Source organism: Haliotis asinina, chromosome 8 (assembly GCF_037392515.1).
Source record: "Haliotis asinina isolate JCU_RB_2024 chromosome 8, JCU_Hal_asi_v2, whole genome shotgun sequence".
In the NCBI taxonomy this organism is placed as follows: domain Eukaryota; kingdom Metazoa; phylum Mollusca; class Gastropoda; order Lepetellida; family Haliotidae; genus Haliotis; species Haliotis asinina.
Genome location: NC_090287.1, coordinates 34,937,996 through 34,955,750, shown reverse-complemented (window position 1 = coordinate 34,955,750; position 17,755 = coordinate 34,937,996). Strand labels below are relative to the sequence as shown.

At 39.9% G+C, this 17,755-nt stretch overlaps 1 protein-coding gene across 1 annotated transcript; it reads right to left on the bottom strand.

Annotated features, from left to right (window-relative positions):
* Positions 1–5,196: 5,196 nt before the first annotated feature.
* On the bottom strand, positions 5,197–10,757 carry LOC137294226 (proton-coupled folate transporter-like). The gene is made up of 5 exons (XM_067825221.1): positions 10,676–10,757; positions 9,175–10,284; positions 8,966–9,049; positions 5,903–6,059; positions 5,197–5,266 (listed from the first exon to the last, which is right to left on the bottom strand). The coding sequence occupies exons 1-5, from the start codon at positions 10,755–10,757 to the stop codon at positions 5,197–5,199; spliced, it is 1,503 nt and encodes a 500-aa protein (XP_067681322.1).
* Between the last annotated feature and the right edge of the window lie 6,998 nt (positions 10,758–17,755).

Genomic DNA, 17,755 nt, shown 5'->3' with positions numbered 1-17,755 from the left:
TTTGTGTGTGCGAAACAAGCGTTGTGGAAGCCTGTGGTATGTACTAAATCGGATGGTTCGGCCCCTACCACGCTTCCAGGATAGAAAATGGAGTTCAAGTTTCATCGAGTATATAAAATCAAGACTGCTTACTACACATTGCTGACCAAAACGATTTTGCATGAGTATAACGCTTTCTTCCTCGGAAGCGAGTTTGTGGTCGAAGTGACAATATCATCCTAAGTAATATTATATCGACTCCCGCCTCACTTCCAAGCGTGAAACTGTTATGCTATAAGCAATGTTATGTAAAATCCTAATGTCCATCAATAAAATACATATTTTACTACCAGTGAAAAGTAATTTTGATCTTGTAAGTCGGTGAAAACAAACTTAGATAGCATTTATCCACAGGGCGCCGCCATTTTTGAAAATTGTGAGGTCACGGGCTAAAGTGATAAAAATTCCCATATTCTATAGTGCAAGTAGTGCAATACATGCACTACCCCTAAGTAAATGTTTAATTCGTTTAAAAATGTTGGACTGTGTGCACTCCATTGTCACTGGACATTGTTGGCTGGCTACGACTGAGAGTGTGGGTGACATAATGATTCACTCTTTCGTGTTATGTGGTTGAATATCTAACGAGATTCACGACAGTATAGACAGCAACGAATCCATATTGTCAACAGACTGCCCCAGATAGCGACATGTACTCTGTGAAATGATCACTTACCCTTAGTGGTCGACCAAATCTTTTGCTACAACCAACATGAACTTCATAGGCGATGTGTCTCAGCTTTCTATACACTTCCTCGTAACGAGATTGACATTGCTGGTTACCTCATCAGCGTATCAGCTCATCAAGCATGCAATAATGTCAACTGTACAGAATAGCGCCAGTGGCTTTACAAAGCTGCTGGTATGTGACGGTGAGTACAACAGCTGTGTTCGTTGACAGTCATTCAAAATTAATATGAAGGTTAAACTTATATCATTGATATTTCATTACACAAAGACTAACATGAAATTCAAGAGAGTAAAATTTCTAGTTTTCGAAATATGAATATTCATATATCTAGCCTATTTTAAAAATATCGAGGGATTTTAGGGGTGGTTGGTTCATTTGTACTAATCTCAGGTATATTAGGCATATAAAGAAACTGGGCCTAGAAAAATTTAAAACCTAAATTTATCAAACCTGTGTAAATCCATAAGGATTTAAACTCACAGATTAGTGACACGTATCCAACATGCATGCTCATACCACGTCCCACGGCAATGGTGTCGTCCTTGAGACGTGCAATACGTCGTTGCACGTGCATTCCTGGGAAGAGAAACAGAGCAAATGAATGGCACACTATACTGTCACTTGAGAAAGCTCAACCCCTGCCCTTGCGATCGTTAAAAAATTAAACGGCTATTGAAACGCATATCATGCCATGACTAACGACTGCACAGCCTCATGAGGCCATTGGGATGGGACCCGTGAAGGTCCCGGGGTAGAATAGGCCTTCAGCAACCCATGCTTGCCACAAAAGGCGACTCAGCTTGTCGTAAGAGGCGACTAACGGGATCGGGTGGTCAGACTCGCTGACTTGGTTGACACATGTCATCGGTTCCCAATTGCGCAGATCGATGCTCATGTTGTTGATCACTGGATTGTCTGGTCCAGACTCGATTATTTACAGACCGCCGCCATATAGCTGTAATATTGCTGAGTGCGGCGTAAAACTAAACTCACTCACTCACTCACCCATTGGGATGGTCCGTGCGGGAATGTCTCAACAAGTGGCTGCACATTTCCACTACCACCGGAAAACCATTTGTTCACTGGTGAGACGCTACCAGAACACAAATGACGTCATCGATCGACCACGTTCTGGACGTCCACCTGTAAAAATGCCAAGACAGGACTGATGGATAAGGGTGAGCCATCTTCGCCACAGGTTTCAGACTACAGTGATGACTGCCAGGACCATCCAAGGACTTCGCCGTATTCACCCCAACACAGTTCGACAACATTTACGTCACCATGGGATCAGACCACGACGTCCTGCCACCAATCCTGACAACGTTGTCGACAAGCTCGTCGAATGTGGCGCCGAATTCATACCCGCAGACCTTTGCCCTTCCGAATATAGTTAAAGCATTACTTCTGAAAAGATTTAACAGTATAACCTGGTGGGCTAGGTATAGAAGACGAGATGATGTAGTTTTGATAGTAATAATGATTTTAGCACAACATTTCTTCCCATAGGTGTCAGCAGCTTCCATCAAAATCACAATTATTGTCACAAGCTTGTAAGAATGTGCAATGTCTACAATAGATTCTAGAACAACATCAGATTTGTTACCTAACAGATTGAACTGTGATAATCTAAATTGTACTCCTTGTACTCCTTTTAGATTCTATCCACATCAGTCTAGTCTTGCCAGTATTAACATAACGTCCAGAAAACCTTTCAAAAACGTTGAAACATTAAGCATCACCAACTTCTAGAATGCCACTCAAACAAATGGGAGATGTGGATATGAATTACTGTGAAGGGCTATGTAAATAGAGTTGTGCAAATCGAAACTTAAAGTTGGCGAGAGTTGAATACAAATGATACGGTTCTATGGGAATGTGGCAGAATCCCTCTCCAGCATACCTATATGACAATAGCAGTTAAATATTGGCCTTAAGTTACTAATTTAAATGGGAATAGATTACGATTCCAGTGTTATATGTTCATGATGGATCGTGAAACTTTGTCGGCATTTGTGCACGTGCGTCTCATACATAAATCCTGCAAAATGCTAACAGAGCTGGGCCCACTTGCACAAAGCAATCTTAGCGGCTATCTTAAGCCTATGTTGAAAAATGGGAGTTACAATCACTGTAGCGATAATATTGCTTCGTGCAAGTCAGCCCTGTTGTGATGTTCTCATTATGATTATGATCAGCGATCAGCATTCTGACGTGATCAGGTTTTGGCGTCATAGCTTTGTGAGTCACGTAAATGGTGATGTCAAGGCATTGTACAAAAAAAACCCACTGCCATAGAGAATACTACACGAGGTCTCATTATATACGGATAATACGAAACGAGTGTCCTTCTTATGGTATCTGGCATCTGGTATCTGGCATCAGATACCAAAGGAAAGGCACGAGTTTCGTATAATTCGTATGTAATGAGACCGAGTGTGTTATTTTATTTATTACCCACGTCTTACATGCACTAAATTGACAAAATAGCGTTATTTTATGGTTTCAAACCGAAACCGGTTTCAGAAAGACTTTGCGGGAGAATGTTCTACCGTTGTACAGTTTTCACATGACGTTTACAGTGCAATGACGTCACTAAACCTGCCTCTTGGTAACCGATATCACGATGCATGTCAGTTGCCATCGTCTCGTACAGCCTCCTACAATAAACTACACCGTAGCATTCCGGTTCTTGCTTTGCTTCACTCGGTTAACATTACTGGTGGAAACATTGCCTATATGTTTTTCGACAGACTTAATGGCACAGTTTGACTCACAAATTAAACAGCGACACGGCAACGTTCGCAATGTTTACATTCCCACAATGCATATAAGTTATACATGGATGAATTCACGAGTTTGTTATGAATGGAAACGTAGTTCCGTCACAACGTGACGTAACTGAGAGGTCATCGGTTATCCTATCAAATCGTTAGATTCTCAGGTCAAGTCGTTACGATACAAGTCAAGGCGATACGACACAGGTTAACGCCATATGACCCTCGTGTGACGTACGAGATTAGTATGCAACTACACATACGTTGACCACGTGGGCAACAAAATAAGATTATCCTCCAGGAGATCTCACACAAGCAGTATCTCCCGCGGAACTGTTTTGGATGGTAAATGTAGATACAAGCGATATCCTTGCCATTGAAAATTGAAGGAGTGCAAGGATAAATACATTGCGCAGCGTGGTAGACGGTGAACAACTGAACGACATCATATAAAATCGGAAAATATGCAAAACCAAAACCAAACAAACAACAGCAACAAAAATAACGCTTACAAAGAGAAGAAGGACCTTCATTTTTCTACTAAAAAGGTAAAACAGACAATCACAGAAGGCAACATTGACAGGTAAAACTGGTAAAAGGAAAACAAAACACGGTGTTATCATCAAGACATAGAACACAGCCGGACAACAATTGCAATGCTCGCGACACACCATGCGGACAGCAGGGTCATTACGCAGATATGTCTTGTGTATATTTCATCTCTCTCTCTCTCTCTGTGATGTAATATTGTACGACATATGAAGGCATATCGCGGATTACTTGGCAAATATAACACATCTAACTTTTGAGAAGTTAAGGAACATCAGAATGACTCCAACCACAGCATGACACGAACATCTAATTGTGAAAATATTGAGATGTATACAAACACCCCAGAGCTTTGGTGACTATTTACTTACCATTTATCATTTACGCTGGATGTTGAAACCCGAGAAGATCTTGATTAAAATTGTTTTTCCAGAAGCTCATGTTTACCTACATACGACAAACCATTATGGATGGAGTCCGATTTGAGTAGATCGGTGCTCATGACATCCATCACTGTTGACACATGATTACTTACAGGTCACAGTCACATGACTAGAATACTGAGTGCGGCGTTAAGCAATAAACAGATAAAGTATTTTACTCCCTTGAACTTAGCCAGGGCAGTAGATTAGTAGAGTAGATTTTTTAAAAAACGCCCCAAACAAACCTAGCCTTTGAGCGCTTCTTATTATATATGTGTCATTGTTGCTCACTTGCTACCTGAAATTACAAATCTATAGAGACTTGGTAATTATGCAAACTATTGATTGGGGCAATTAACTATTGGGTTAATTTGAAATGACCCATGTCAATTTTGCAACACCATCTCTCAGTTATTTGGGTTATAGGGATTGATTCTGTGTAGTTGTTTCTGAGGAACTCTGGAATAACTAAAGACAAATATCTATGACAACAGACTGACAGAAAACCCGAGTGGAACACGAAACATCGCACAAATATGACGATTAGATTACTTGTTGCAACCCCTACCAATACTTTTAATCAACAAAAGCCTTTTCTTTCTCATTTGGTTGTTAATGCACCAGGTGGTTGCAGCTATGTCCACTCTGAAAATGTTTATCAGTAAATACAGACTGTTAACAACCCTGCCTCTCCCTTCTCTCCTTGGTCTGTGATTGGCTAACCCTCTGTCACCGTAATAGTTTGCGACGGCTGAGAGGAGCTTTTCTTCAGACAGTAGCTGAGTGCCCTGAAAAAGAAATATGTATAAAGGTAAACCTTTTTCACGTGCCATGTCAGCCGATATGTGTTCCCAGTATATATACTTCAAATTTTCAACCACTCTTCATCTGACGCTGCCAATAACAGCCAGCAGAAATGGATATTGTGCTCATACTTATATACATATAAAGACTTGTGAATTGTGGAACTGTAAGCTATATATTAAAAGAGTAACTCGTTAAAATGTTTGAACTGGGGTAATAGAGTATTGTGTATTGATGTATAAAAGAGTACTGTTGGAGACTTGTGAAGATCCACCTGCATACAAAGAAACAGAAAACAAACAGGAATGTAAGGAATGACAAAATTATAAATAGGTTGGACATTCCTGGATCTGTACTGTGGATTACACATAGGCTGGCCCCGATCACTTAACCCAGTCTATCCAGTTCGAATCGTTGTCACGTTCCTCCAACCTATAATAACCACTTCTACAGGAATTTACAGAAACAATAATTATATATGGATTTTTAGATATTAGTAATACTAGTACTTTCGCACCTGCCGGTTTGACAAACCAGTGATCAATTTAATCATACATGCAATCAGTATGTGAATATCAACATCTGTTCAGCTAATGATCGTGGAACAGATGTGGTCTTACCCCAGCATCAGCACAGTGATGAAGATGACTCCGGAAAGAATGACGAAGATGAGGCCGGGGAAAAAGGACAGTGATGCCTTGTAGACGAGAGTAGCTACAATACCGAGAAATGATGACGCCACCATCTCCATCGTACTGACCGAAGCGAACAGCGCCCCTGTAACATCACAAATAAAGGTAGTACTAAATTTTAGATCGATGGTCATGTTGCTGTTCAATGGGTTCTCTTGTCCAGACTTGTACAAACATGTTACTGCACTCCTGCCCTGTAGATCCCATTGGCTTCTGTATGCAGTCAATTGTTGTTACTGGCTTCTGCAAGTAAATACTGTGTTGCACAGTTAAGTTCCTGTTGTATGTATGTATGTATGTATGTATGTATGTATGTATGTATGTATGTATGTATGTATGTATGTATGTATGTATGTATGTATGTGTGTGTGTATGTATGTATGTATGTATGTATGTATGTATGTATGTATGTATGCATGCATGCATGTATGTATGTGCGTGTGTGCGTGCATGCGTGCATGCGTGTATGCACCACTCCGTCTTATCTGCCTCATACCTGCTTGACAACGATACAAGAAGCTGAATCGAAACGTCGCTTCACCTGATTAAAGACGTTGTTAATCCTTACAGTTTGTCCCTATCTCATTCACCAACTTCTAAACATGCCACCCAAAGCAGTAGTCCAGGCTATTACTATTCGCACGTATGCGAGTACAAAACGACCTGCTTGAAGCTTTTGATACGAATGGAGTTGCAATACGAGATTTGGTATTTGTCTTAGGCTCAGTTAGATCACGCAGGGAGATGTCAGTATGTTCTCATATGTGGAGAAACGTCTCAAGGGATTAGAATTTATCTTACCTCACACATCAGTTTCCTTTTCTGTTTGGTTATGCACTCTTCCATTATTTTCAATGTACCCCATTTACAAGCGAGGTACATTTAAATGTACGCCGCTGCAAATGGCAAGTCAAATGCCAAATCATTGGAAGGGACATAATTCTAAATCTCCTTTTCTTGTGTCGTCTGCAAAATCTAGCAATGGCTACGAAAGGATTTGCCTCGCATTCAAATGAATAAAACTGATAAAACGTTCAAATGAAGTTGATCAAAATGGAATTCCAATCAGCGTCAAACGCTGGTCACAGTACGAATAAGGCACTTCTAAGAGTGCACAGTGACATTCTCAGTGAAACATCTGCTGTTGCAGTGAAATATCTGCAATGGGATTCAGAATAATGTTGCACGAGTCATCACAAGGAGCAAAGTGATCGCCCACATCACCACGGTGCCCAGCAGTGTACGCTGGCTCCCCATCAGTACATAGCTTAGACTACAGCGTCACTACAAAATCCTCACATATGATGAACAATGCATTGTAGACTGGCACAACATCGTCGTACGTATAGTCCCTACGTTCAGCAGAGGGCGACTTGCTCACAATAAAAAATGGGTCATAGAGCATTCTCTGTCAAGGCTCCCACTATTAATTATGGAATCAGCTGCCACGACATTTGTGACCCGTTCGTGTAATTCCTGGGGCCAGCCGAACAGCCTTACCCACTGGGAGGATTTCATACTGGTGTTTCAACATTATGAAATACCTTCAAACAAGAAATTTGACTCTACCCCTGTTCGATTCATGCCACCAGAACCTTCTATATCATATTGCTAATGCAGCTAAAAAGAAGGAGAACGAATACTTGTAACATACATACTCCAACGTAACAACAACTAGTTTGTCTCACACTTCCTGAACCACATTGTTCTTCTCATTGCCTAGCCGTCAGTACAATGTTAAAGCCCTGAGTGGAGCAAGTCTAGATTTCCTCAGGTTCAGTGTCTGTTAACATCTGCAAGTAATACAACTTACAAGCGAACGAACGATGATTGAGAGAGCGATGTGCTATCTTTCTTTTGAAGGCTTGAAATAAGTTTGATTGCAGCAATAAACAAAACTTAGATTCACATATAGCAGTAAAGTAAAATGTTTACAACAGTAAATAACTTAGTCATAACGTATTACGGACTGCAGAGTTTTCATTTATTTACATACAATAACTTATAACAACCAAAACATTACAAACATACCACTTCATGATGTTTTCTTACCGGTTTATATGCGCTCTCGTGAAGACGAAAAAATGAGCCTCGCGATCATGCGACACCCTCGAAACATCAGTAAAGTAAAATAAAGTAAAGTAAATGCCAATGTCGAAATGAATAAATGTGTTCACAAAAAGGCCCTATCAATTTCTGTATGTTTACATTCGTTGTGTTAACCTTTGTCCACTTTCTCCGACAATTGCAGATTATTCTAATGGAATACCAGAATGGTATACAATGTTGCTGAATCGGTAACTCGATAAGGCGACGTTATATGGAAAGCTTTTCTGGACCAATAAGCCAATAGAACTCTTTGATTCTGATACTTCTTGTCCTAAAGATTTTTGATGGTTTAGGATATATACGGCCGTTTGATGGTTTAGGATATATACGGCCGTTTGATGGTTTAGGATATATACGGTCGTTTGATGGTTTAGGATATATACGGCCGTTTGCCACAGCACATGAACGTTTTCTGATGCATAGATATTTCTTGGTCACTGGATTGTCTGGTCCTGACTCGAGACCGCCGCCACACCCGGTAATACTGCGGACTGCGACGTTCCAAGAATCAATCCAAGACAAAAACAAAGGAATTGAACTTACTTTACTGAACTGATTTTACCTGCTCTGAATCGTTAACCTCTAGTTCATGTGTACGATATTTTTGTTGAAGTGTGTAAACCTGTTTCATGTTTAGCTGGGTATATTCGAAGACAATTTAACAATATAAACTATAATATTTTCATATCAGAGGTGAAATAGAACTATGCCCTCTTATGGTCACTTACCTTAGTTCAGATGAGTTATATATTTAGTGGCAGTTACGCATGACAACATATAAGAGGTAATTACAGATCTTCATACCCATTACACCCAATGCGTTAATCATGTTTCCAGAAAGACACAACCATAGTCACGGTCACATTTTGATAGATCACTGACCTTGTTCATCAGGGGAGACGAGTTTTGACATCACTGACCGCATCATAGCAGGTGCTGCTTCACTGAAGATCCCAAGCACAGCCGCTGAAGTTGAAGCACAAAGATGTAACAAAATGGCAGATATCCATACTTGTTAAGTTAGAAGAACAACGATAGGTTAGAAGAGCAACATCAGTTAAAGACAAATCAAGTAAGGTCAAAAGTCATACCTACGATGACGAGGACACTATTCTGGGCAAATCCTATGAGTCCGAGGAAGAGGATGTTGGAAACACATCCAATGATTGCGATGGTGACTTCCGAAAATCGGCCCAAGAGGAAGTGTGTTAGTCCAAGAATGCAGATCCAGTCCGCTATGGTCCTGGCTGCAGCATAACCGGTGATTTGGATTTTACTCCAACAGAAGGGTGTGGCCAAGAGATACAATATCAGCACCGTGTTCTTAATGAGCTCGACGGAGAAGGACGTAAAGAAAGTCATTAAAGATACTATCAGTTTCCACCGCCTTTTGTCTGCAGTGTCTTTGATATAAAACTGAAAGCTTCTTTTCAATAATTTGAGATGCTCCTTGACTGAAAGGCTTCCTTTAGGTAGATTTCTACGTGTCTCTGGAAATATAAATATTGTAAAGAGGAGAGTTGCACCAGATAGTGCGATCAAAAAGTATAACGGCTGTTTAAAGTTAACCATTTGTGTCCATATTCCTGCAACCAAAGATCCCGATGCTGAGCCGAAACTCATCACTGCTTGAATTACAGTCATCCTAAATCCTCGTTTGGGTCCCACGGGTGTGATGTCGGCAGCACATCCAAATATCGCCGTTAACATTGTCCCAAAGCCGCCCGAGAAGCCCTCGATTGTATTGCCAATGAACAAGCACCCCAGTGGTAAGTTTAGTTCAAACACGATGAGATACACGGTCAACGCCGATAGAAGTCCACAAAGAGGCAGTAGCATTGACAGTTTCCTGCCATATCTATCAGACATGGACCCAAGAAAGATTGTTTGGAGGATTCCAGGGAATGTTGAGGTAAAGAGAAAAAATATGTTGTAACTAGCAGCTTTGCTCTGTATCTTGGTCTCGAGTTTTGCGTCGGACGAGTTATCTGTCCTTTGACCGCATTGATGGGACGTGGTATGGTTGACTCCGCCATAGCTTTCTGCTATTTTGTCGTAAATGTAGAACTGTATGAGGGGCAGAGTCATTATAATGCAGCAGTAGTATGCGAATACAATCGGCTCCACAGGAACATACCGCCTGACTGAAGGTGGCCACAGGCGGGACTTGCCGTCATCACGGATCAGAGATGTGCTTTCGTCTGCAAATAATAAAGTCAATACAAGAACGACACCCACAGGAAAACTAAAACGAAGAAGGTCTGTATAACGAGGTGTAACGTGGTAGAGTGAAGGATTCCTGGATATGGTGGAAAATGTAAAATGTTTCACTGAAGCCAAACTCCATTCTGTATTCCATTCTTAAAAATGTCCATATTCGCTCATATCAAATGTGCTTTTTGCACGCCAAGGCAATAGCAGGCATTGTCAACAAAGCAAAATATCTGTTTGAAGACTTTTTGAACAGGCATTGACTGATTCAGGTTAAAAATCGTTTCTATAACTACACGAGAAGCATTGAATACGCGTCAAGATTCTGCCCTGCTTAGTTAGGAAGCTTGTCTACGTCGGAGACATGCCAAAATGATTCACCACTGTTTGTAGTCTCCACTTCAGCAGACCTTGGGTTCTGGACATCATGTTTTTCCACAACATCTTCTTTATGGCCCGACATTGTGTGTGTTTTCCTGGACGTGTCTAACTCTATACATGCTCAGAGTTCTAGTCTGCAGGTGAAGAAAATGTTGTTATAGTGGACATCATTTATTAGATAAAGTCAAACGATTTTGAGAATCACAAAACGGCACTAAATGTTTATATCGTTTTCCAAGGCACACATACTTATAAGACTATATCCACATCAAATGGCAGCGAGTAAGAGCAAATAAAGATACATTCAGTAACTTGAAAGAAATGAAAAGAAATTACTATGACATTTACAGTTGCACTATAACCGTTCACACTAAATGGATGACGGGCAAGCCACCATGGTATAGTATCATGGTTGATGCAGATCCATACGGATTCATGTGCTTCCCTATATCAAATGCTTTACAAACGCACGTTCTGCCCTTGACCCAGTCATACCAACATTATGTGCCTCCACAGATTCAGTGTTACATAGAATCATGTGTTTCTGGAGATCAAGAGTTGTACAGACTTCTTGTGCTTCCCGAGACCCGATGTTAAATATTCTCTCGTTCTTCTTCAGAGAAGGCGTTTTACATGAGCGAGGTGCCCAAGAAACAGCGTTGGATCATCAGTGAGAATTATGTAGTTCCATAGATATTAGATCTCCACTGTACCCTGTTTTGATTTGCCCAGCCCAAGCAGAAATTCTAAATGAAGAAACAAATCCTCAAGAAGGGGAGCTCAACTGGAGGCCATGGGGATGGCTTTGTCTTGTCGAAATGTTTTTCATCCAAATCTCTCAAAGACGTTCTGAATGAGAAAATCCACCCTTTCACATACTCTGTGAACTTCAAATGACATTTGCTTACATTTTAGAAAAAAAAGTGTCTGGAGGCCCTGAAGATAGTTAAGTAGGAACATTTTGTTCACCACGTTTGTTTACAAAACCCCTATGAATCAAGGAATGACGTTTTCCCTCAAGTCTGCCATTTGGGATAGTGGCATACAAGGTTGAAAAATCAAATGTTTTGACAGGAGGAAACTCGATCCGTTTATGTAAGCAAATGCAATGTGTTTTTGAGAATCCACACAATGCTAATTCCAATTTTCTAATATATTTTTGTGAATATCCAGAAAGTCCCCCTTCTTTGTGTGGATTTCATATAGCTTTGAAATCCAGTACAAACAAGGAATGTTTTCAGGTTCCAAACTTAATCCAACACCATTGTTGATAACACCATTGCATGGTTTCGGTTTTTTGACTTCCTTAATTAGCACATGTGGCATCATTCGATATGTCACGTATACCAATCTCTTTGATTAAACAATTTATATAATGATGTTCACATATAATGGCTATGTTATATAGTGTCTTGTTAGTGGGAATAACCAGTAACTGTCTATGCAGAGCAGCCACGCTTTTAGTTGGATGGCAGCTGACTGGGACAGAATATTAAACAATGTGAACGACCTCATTGCAATAAACGGTAGACCTATTTGAACACGTGACAACCAGGCAATCATAAAAGCAAGCTGAATGAACACCACCTGTTCCTGGTATGTTCTTCTTTGAATTCCCTACAGTCACGGTATCTACACGGGGCCAGTGACCTGCATACGTAGTGTGTACACAGAGGGTGTGTGAGGTCGAAATGCTTCGCTAACACATTGAAACAATATCTAAGATATTTTTAATTGCATAACTTATAAATCCGTGTGAATCTACTGTCTAAAAATAGATCTTATCACAGGACCTGTCACAAAAGGCTCATAGTCAGGACTTACCACTGCCGTGGCTGTATAGCTGGAAACTCTTTCCATTGCGATACGGAGCTCTGTGATGTACACAGTTTTCTTTTAATACTCTTTTCATACATCCACTCAAGGAGTGTTCACTAGTGCAAGTGTTGCAATGTACGTACTACCGAAACGCCCCTAATTTTTTCAAATGAGTGAATAGATGTTTAATTCGTTTAAATATGTTGGGCTGCCTGCCCCTCCGTTGTCATGGGGCATTGTTATTTCAATGCTTTTTATTGCAATCAGAAGTGTATGTGATATAAAGATTCACATCTATCACAACGTATCGTGTTATGTGGTTGAATAGCTAACAAGATTCGCGGCAGTATTGAGAGCAACGAATCCACATTGTCAACAAACTGCCCTAAATAGCTAGACATACCCAGTAACAATGATCACTTACCTTCAGTGGTCGACCAAATCTTTTGCTAAACCCAGCATGGACCTCATGGGCGATGTGACTGTGGGTCTCAGCGACTTGCTCTTTCACTTATGTCAGCTCATCAGCCTGCAATAATGTCGAATGTGCGGAATAGCGCAAGTGGCTTTACAAAAACTGATACGTGACCGTGAGTGCAACAGCCGAGTTCATTGAAAGTCATTTCAAATTAATTTGACCTTCCAGTTCATGTCATCGATATCTTCATGTTTACTCGGTGTAAAAACATATATGGAATAATACGTTCGTTTGGGCACTTGGGGGTGGGGTGGGGTGGGTTGGGGTGGGGAGCTGTTAATGTATGCCTCATAACGCTTTTCTGTCAAATACACCACTTACAGGAAACAATTCGATACAAAATGTCTTTGTTGTCAGGATGGTTGTTGTCAGTACGGTGGTAATATAGTTACATAGCAGCTTTACGCTTAAATTTCCATATATTTAAGGTATGAGTGTCTAAAGTTTGGTAAAATTTAAACGACTCTTGAAAAATCACTTTCATTTGATATGTGATTTCAGCAATAGTTGATCGTCGAACTAGAACTTACTTAATCATTTAATTGAATAGCTTTCACGCATTTTCATTTTCATTTTTTTGCAATGCCGTCAGATATATCTCAAGTATTATTTTACCTTCTAGATTAGATGGTTTGCAGATAATGTTGGAACGTCTGTTTCGAAAAACTTCTCTAGATCAATTTCTGTGCATTCGTGACTGAAGTTTTGATAAGTTTTGTTTCTTCTAGAGTGTGACTTTGCTCATTTGTTACAGTGACTCACGGGCGACAGTGATTGATGCAATGGCAATTGTGCAGACAACACATGGAGAGAACCTGACCTTTGATGATCTGTCTGATGCTGTTCTGAAGAAGGTTCTCCAGGAAGGTTTGGGAAGTGAACGAATTGATATAGTTTTTGACATGTACCGTGAACAGTCCATCAAAACGGCAGAGAGGGCAAACCGAGGTTCTCAACATGGAATAGTGTTCAGTCAGATAAAACCTGGACATCGAATAAAAAATTAGAAGAGGATCCTGTCGAGCACAGAAAGCAAGGCCAAACTCACTGTCTTCATAGCCGAGAGTTGGAAGAAGCAGCTTAGGAGAGAGAAGCTGGGTTACGTGGTACTCATGGTAACCTCAGGTGAAAGATGTTTCCGGATATCAATGGATGACGTGGTGGAAATGGTCCAACTATGGTCCATGCAAGAAGATGCGGACACACGGATGATGATCCATGTGAAACATGCTGCGTCAGACTTCCATAAGGTTCTAGTGAAGACACTCATGTGTTCATGATCCTGCTCTCTCTTCACTCACAAATAGGCACCCGTGTACTTTTAAGAAAGGGCAAGAAAAATGCAGCGAGACTTATAGACATATCACAGCTGGGGACAGTTCTTGTGTGCAATGCATTGATTGGTGTCCATTCATTTACTGGGTGCGACTCAGCCAGCTCATTTTCTGGACAAGGCAGCCTTTGGTCAGCAATAGGAAGTCACAGAGGATATGTTTCAAATACTACAGGCATTCACGTGCAGCATGTATTGTCTACATACAAAGGTCAAGGAGGTCAATACACCGAGGTACGAAATGTTCCAGGCAAGGAAAGGGGATATTTCATCAGGACCGCTGTCTCCATGTGAAGATGCATTAAGGCAGCATACAAATCGTGTTAATTACCAAGCAGCGATCTGGAGAAGAAGTCTGCAAAATTCACCATTGCTACCCTGTCCTGCTGATAGTTACGGATGGAGTATGACGGAAGGAAAACTTGGAATTTGCTGGCTCACAGGAGCTCCAGCTCCAGAAATTGTCCTCGAGCTGATGTCTTGACAATGTCCACATCGTTGCGATGAAAGCTGTCCACTCATGGCATATGGATTCCGTTCCACTCCAGCATGCAAATTGATAAACTGTGCCAACACGGAAGAAGAGAATGGGGACCATTTGGACAGTCAGCCTATGGATGACAGCGACAGTGGGGAAGAATATTGAAAATGGGTCTAAAGGAAATTTGTAATGCTCTAATGAGAGCCACAAGTTCATATTACATGTATGTAACCCTGTTGCATGATACTGGTTTAAAGTGTTAATACATTGTTGATCAGTCAATCGCGAACTGTGTGTCAACTATAAGTAAAACAAAAAAGAGATAAAGACACCTTTTTGGTAAAACTGAATAATGAACGGCTAAAACTGTGGCCCGCTTCAGCAAAACTAGGCACAAGTAGCGTCAGTGACAAGGGTTTTGATTCCCTGCTCAGTTTAATGCGTACGGTAACCATTGTTGCGTCAGTGGAGTGCAACGATGTCTATTATCAGCTATTCATAGGAAAGGTAATTAAAATAATGTTTTGCAACTTGTGGCTGGATTTGCTGGAGCACGCCACGATGAGTTGAATTTCAGTTTTAGAATCTTCATTTCCTGTTAGTGTCAGTGTATTCAAAGTGTAATTGCGCACCTGACTTGTAACGGTATAAGAAAATATGGCACCATTTTCCAAAATTGCTGAAAAAGGCTTATGTTTGAAAAACGGATTATTGGATCAAATAAATGTGAGTTACAGTCAATGTAACAGATGTTGTGGATGCCTAAGACACCCCTCTAACCTACCCAAGTCATATTTTGCCCATCTTGGATCCTTTTATGCCTTTGGGACTGAACATATGAAGGAAAATCGTGAAAAATGCAAAAAATATCACTTTTTTCAAAGTATTTTGCAAATATGAAGCAGATAATTTTAATTAAACAACACAAATTATATATCAGGAGATGCGGAATGTTACTAGAAACCTTTTGAGCCCATTTGCACATCGATTGGTCAATCCTGTGTAGAGTTATGACGGATTCCCTAACCTCCTATATTTGAAGAGAAAACTGGCGGCCATATTTAAAGATGGCCACCAAAATGACATTTGGCAAAATGATCTGAAGGTCCATCAACAATTTCCGGACACCTCATATATCAAGCTAACCAAATATCATAACCAAATCTGTTCAGCAAATTGGTAATGAAATTCGGTCCGGCACATGGACTACAATAACGGATCATTTAGTTCATACTTCAAGCCGTCCACTCTCTGGCTAGAGATCTCGTACTTCTGCCCGTATTGCTTCCTTAACCATCCCAATATATTATATACTGCATCATGCCATAATGAATTAGTAAATTCCCAACATCCTTTACCCCTATCCAGTCGTTATTAGCTGATTGTAGTGGATACTACTTAGTGACCAGTATGAATATTTGGAATAATATCTGTGTCCGAGACTGAGATTGTTTAACAGGAGTCACCAAATGAAACGCTTTTCAATAGGGTAAATCTGTCGCCATGGGTTCCTTCAATCTAACGGGTCCATTGTCTCTATAAGCTCTGTTCTAGCTCTAGGATTATTTATATGCTGGTAGTTATTTGTATCCTTCTAACTGTCTTATACAGGATTCCAATCACCGCCGATTATCGCCTTGTTGCTTCTTTATACATGACAGCTGTTTGTATATGTTTATAAAAATCTGGATTATCAGTATTTGGTCCGTGTAAAATCCTTTTTCTTAGGGATCTAAATACATATTTTCTTTTAAGTGTATCATTTAGGCCTCTATAATTTAAAGAGAAAATGTGAAACTTTTCTCGATTATGTTTTATTACAAAGATATGCTGTTGTAGAACTTAATGTGTAGTTTATTAGAGTGTCCTCACCAAACCTGACAACAGCTATGAATCTATAAGTCTCACGACAACAATCTGGGATTTTCTTTTGTATATTATGAACTGGTACATATGAAAGCAATACAATGATAGTTCTGACTTACACGTCGACTTGGGAACCACAATTAAAATAAAATATAAACATAAACATTATTCAGTTTACACTACACCAGGCGGATTGCTCTTGGCATTTAGCCCATAGCTATACAATAAGAAGAAAGGGTATCCATCCCTTTAGAAAGAGTATATTAATATATTCATGTGTACACATATTCTATATATATAAACAAGGACCGGTGGTGAAATTCGAAGGAAGAACACCATCTTGAATTAGAATTCCGAGCTAATATTTCTATAATTAATTTCATTAGTGCTCCAAAATAATATATTTCATATTATGAATATCAAATACACAACCATAATACAGATGTTTAGTATATATTTGGTGTTATCAGAAGCATCAATAATGTACTTTTGTAAATACAAAGAATGGAATTAAAAATGGATCATAATGACTTTTCACACAAAGTTACCTTTTCAAAGTTATAAGCCATCAATAATATACTCATATATTGTTTATTGTATCCTCGGTATTGTATGGAGCATGAGTAACGTATATAAGTGAACACAAAAGATGTCACTGGGTATCCTTGATGTTGTGAGGAGCTGGAGCAGTGTGAAGACTGACAATGGCATTATGACTGTTTTCGACAAGTCCTCTTTGTAAATTTAGACACCATAAGACAGAGACAACAAAGGCAATAAAATGGATCATAATTCAGTGCAACTCAGAGTTGCAAGCCACAATACAGAGAAGCTGTACATCGCAACAGACTCTTGTGTTGCTTATTATATCCTTGGTGTTATGAGAATCGTAAGTATTTGTAAAAACTAAAGTATAAATATGGAGGAAAATGACTTTTTTCACACAAGTCACCTTTTAAAATCTACAAGACTCAATGCAAAGAATGTAACACTACACGAGTGTCCAGCCAGGTTTTTCAGGTTTCACAACCAAATGATGAACTCCAGGGGTGTTTTCTTCAATGGCAGCGGCTTTATTGGTTACATGACACACACGCATATATA